This window comes from Trematomus bernacchii, unplaced genomic scaffold (assembly GCF_902827165.1).
Source record: "Trematomus bernacchii unplaced genomic scaffold, fTreBer1.1, whole genome shotgun sequence".
Classification (NCBI taxonomy): Eukaryota; Metazoa; Chordata; class Actinopteri; order Perciformes; family Nototheniidae; genus Trematomus; species Trematomus bernacchii.
The window spans coordinates 25,287,470-25,291,387 of record NW_022987720.1 but is presented as its reverse complement, the minus strand read 5'-3'; the positions used below and the strand labels follow the sequence as shown (position 1 = coordinate 25,291,387).

Here is a 3,918-nt window from a genome sequence, read left to right as displayed (position 1 = left end):
AAAGCAGCCCTGTGACAGACGGGTGTCCTGGGTGAAGAAGTCATAGCTTTCGGCGCAGGTGGACGAAACTTTGCTTCAGGTACATTTGGGATTCTCTTCATGCATTCACCCAAGTTGTGTTTGGTACACTGTCGCCATCTAGTGTATCATTTCAGTATTGCATCCGCGCTTCCGTTCAGTTTGAGCCTAGCAGGAACCCGTAAGGAGGCGCAAACGTCGCCTTAGCAACGGGAAGGGTTTGGATCAGTAACGAGCAGAACATTTCTTCCTAACTGGGCTGATTCATAAAGAAAACACGCCTAAATATTTCCAGTTTACTACCTGAAGCCGTGATGGCTGCAGTCAACCCGTCAGTGTTTCTTCTGACGGTGAACGGACAAATTGAGGGAGCAAACGTACGTCTAACTTCTAATTGTTAGCCTAGCCTAGCAGATATTTTCAACCAGAATTAGCATTAGCAACGCTTGCCTTCCACCTGAATGTGTCTCAATTATTAGTTTGAATGCCATTAAAGTGTCTTTTGTTATGTTATATTTCAGTTTCCAGAGTATGACAACTTGTACTGCAAATATTGTTTCGTGTACGGCCACGACTGGGCTCCTACTTCGGTGAGTAGTATGCTAACAACAGTAACTTTATATGAGTAAAGATTATGGTCGGTGTCAAAACAAATACTCTACATCAGAATCAGAATGTCTTTATTAGTCCCACAAAGGGGACATTTACATCGTTACAGCAAAGAGACAATAATGGTTGTATACTGTATGTATATATTGCATAGTGTTATATTCGTTAACTTTAACATAATAACACTGGTAAACAATGTATTAAATGTGTGCATATGGAAGCTCTTCTCTGAAGCAACAAGTAAAAGAGAAACTGGTTAAGTCTGAATTGGTAGTAAAGACACTATTATTACCAAGAAGTGAAACACAATATATAACTTGTTTTAAGATTAAGTCAATATTTGTTTTTCAAATAAGTATAGAATGGTTTATCAGGTGTTGTTATCATCTTAATAGCAAGTCTGTTTGTCTGTTTCTTTGTAGGGGTTGGAGGAAGGCATCACTCAAATAACATGTAAAGGCAGTCAGTCTTCACACAAATTAATATGGAACTTCCCATTGGAGACGACGTTTAAGAGCACAAACCCCACTGGATGTGAGCAACACACACACACACACACACACACACACACACATACACATACACCTACACCTACACCTACACCTACACCTACACCTACACCTACACCTACACACACACACACACAGTTTTTAGCATTGTCTTTATTCACACATTCATAATCATCTCGAGTTCTAATAACCGCCCTTTATGAATCATAATACATAGACAATGAAAAATGACCAGACTTCATTTTCATTTCCTAGGGCCTCAGCTGGTGGTGAGTGTGTACGGTCCAGATGTGTTTGGCAACGATGTGGTCAGAGGCTACGGAGCAACACACATCCCCTTCACTCCTGGACAGTAAGTATTACATTTAAATATATCCAAATATGTATGTAAAAATCTGCACATTGTACTACACTATATAACATGTATTACTATGAATAAAGTTTAAAATTAATATGTTGTTTTCCTGTTCTCTAGGCACACACGAACCATCCCCATGTTTGTTCCTGAGCCTACGTGGAGACTTCAGAAGTTCACGAGGTGCGATCATGTGTTCAGTTTCTGTGTTAGCAGCTGTGGTGCTGCAGCTGATGAGTATTTCCCGCCGGGAGAAGCAGCTGAAATCTCAGCATTAGCAAATATTTACTGCTCCGGATGATACAGTCTCAGTAGTCGACGTCAGTAGGTATTGTTTGCCAGCTGCTGTTATCAGTGTGTATGGAAAGAATGACACACAACGGTGATCACAGTCACTTTGACACATAACACAGTACTCTATCAGATTAGAAGGACCTTTAGCAACATTGGGTGCATATTTAGTGTTTCCTTTAATCTGGGAAAGGGTTCAAATATATGCATGTGGTGCTTTTTTTGTGGATCTTAACATCACATGTAAATGAACTCATCACTCCCTGTCTGCCAGAGATGACTTGTAATAGGAGTGATACAGAAAAGCAAGAGCATCATATTTTATGATTGGTTGAGTCCAATTATAGACGTTAGACAACGGCTCCAGAAACAGTATATATCCTGTGTTAACCCCTGTATGTCTACTGTACTGTATCATTTCAATTACGGGGTATTCTCTCTCTCTTTTTTTGTAGTTTTTAAACATGTGTTTCCTCTCTTGTTCAGCTGGCTGATGGGACGACGACCTGAGTACACAGACCCTAAAGTAGTGGCCCAGGGAGAAGGCAGAGAAGGTTTGTTCTGCATGTTATTACATTGTTAACAGGGACATGCTACTGGTTCACACCCTCTAACGGAAAAGCATTATAAACACATTAATCACAAAAACGGTGTTTAAAAAAAATAAAAATAAGCAAACTCCTGACATTTCTAAAACAAGTCACTTAAGGTAATTTGGTAACTTTTTTGCTGATTTAGACCAGTTTACCAAAACTACCTGGAAGGAGGAAAGGTGTGTATAATGAGTATAATGCACATTTTTGGCCACTGATAATATAATTATCTTGCCTCTACATTGGTGGACATTCAATAAGTTATTAAATGGATTCCTATAAAGTTTAAATGAGGGTACACACATTTATTAAATTCTGTTTGTTGAATATATATTTCTTATTTTTGTGTTGCAGTTACTCGGGTCCGTTCCCAAGGCTTCGTCACGGTCTCCTTTCACATCATTACTAAAGACATGAGGAAACTGGGTTACGACACAGGACCATCAAACACTGCCAACACACCGTCTGCCACATCCAGCTGGTCCACAGAGGAGCAGCCGTACAGCACGCAGTAACACCGGAGACTGCTTTACAGACTAACTTTTCAATTTGATGAAACACAAGTTGACTGGTTTACTTCCTCAGTGAGCATGGGGAAACCACAACACTGCAATGCCACTGTTACCTTAAAGCGACAAGAAGGCGACTTTGATCAGATGACACACGTTTTTTTTAGGAAAAATTAAATTATTTGTTAAAGATTTTATTACATGTTTTCAAATATAAATAGTTTTAGATAATGTCTTGAATTTTTCTGTTTTACATTGTTTTTTACTTTTTTAAATAAATGGATTTTACTCTGAATTGTTCGTGTTTGAATGTATCGAACTGAGGCTGCACAATTAATACAAATTATATTTAGATCGCAGTATGGACTACTGCAGTATCAAAATTGCAGTAGACGCAGTATTTGGTAAAGGCCAAATCTGTGAAAATATTGAGCATGTCTTTTTCTAAAATGTTATATTTTACCAAGTGCGTGAGGGCTTGAATACACGACTACGTTTAAGTGTGTTGTCAGCTTTAGAAAGAATAGTTTATTCAGGACATAATTGTGTCTTTCTACCACTTTTTTTGACAAAATTCCCCATTTCTGATAAGCAGCTTTTAAAAATTGCCACTACTTTAGAAAATCTGGGTTTTATTTATCTAAATTACAATATGGACCTGGTTAATTATGAAATCGCAGTAAGCTCAATATTTGGTAACGGTAAAATATGTACAAATATTCTGAATGAAGTATCATTGCTGCACATTAGGCCTACACTATTCAAGTTACTACAAATATATGTGATTGGTACACATCCTCTTAAAAAAAGAATACACCAAGATCATTCTAATATATATTTTAATGATATTGTGAATAATGTTTCACAAATTATTATTATTCTCTCGCCTATATCACAAATCATATAAAGAGTCAATATAATCAAAACTAGTTGTGTTTTCCAAATGGTCCAGGCCTAGAGTGAGCATATTGTGGCATACAGCATTTGCAGTTGAATGGACATTGGTTTTTAGAAACACAAGCACACAGAGACGG

The 3,918-nt window shown here is 37.8% G+C and overlaps 1 protein-coding gene across 1 annotated transcript; it reads left to right on the top strand.

Annotated features, from left to right (window-relative positions):
* The first annotated feature begins 220 nt into the window (after positions 1-220).
* On the top strand, positions 221-3,179 carry b9d1 (B9 protein domain 1). Its single transcript, XM_034143415.1, has 7 exons — positions 221-395; positions 540-608; positions 1,050-1,161; positions 1,392-1,488; positions 1,612-1,674; positions 2,269-2,336; positions 2,730-3,179. The coding sequence occupies exons 1-7, from the start codon at positions 333-335 to the stop codon at positions 2,888-2,890; spliced, it is 633 nt and encodes a 210-aa protein (XP_033999306.1). The 5' UTR covers positions 221-332; the 3' UTR covers positions 2,891-3,179.
* Positions 3,180-3,918: the final 739 nt, after the last annotated feature.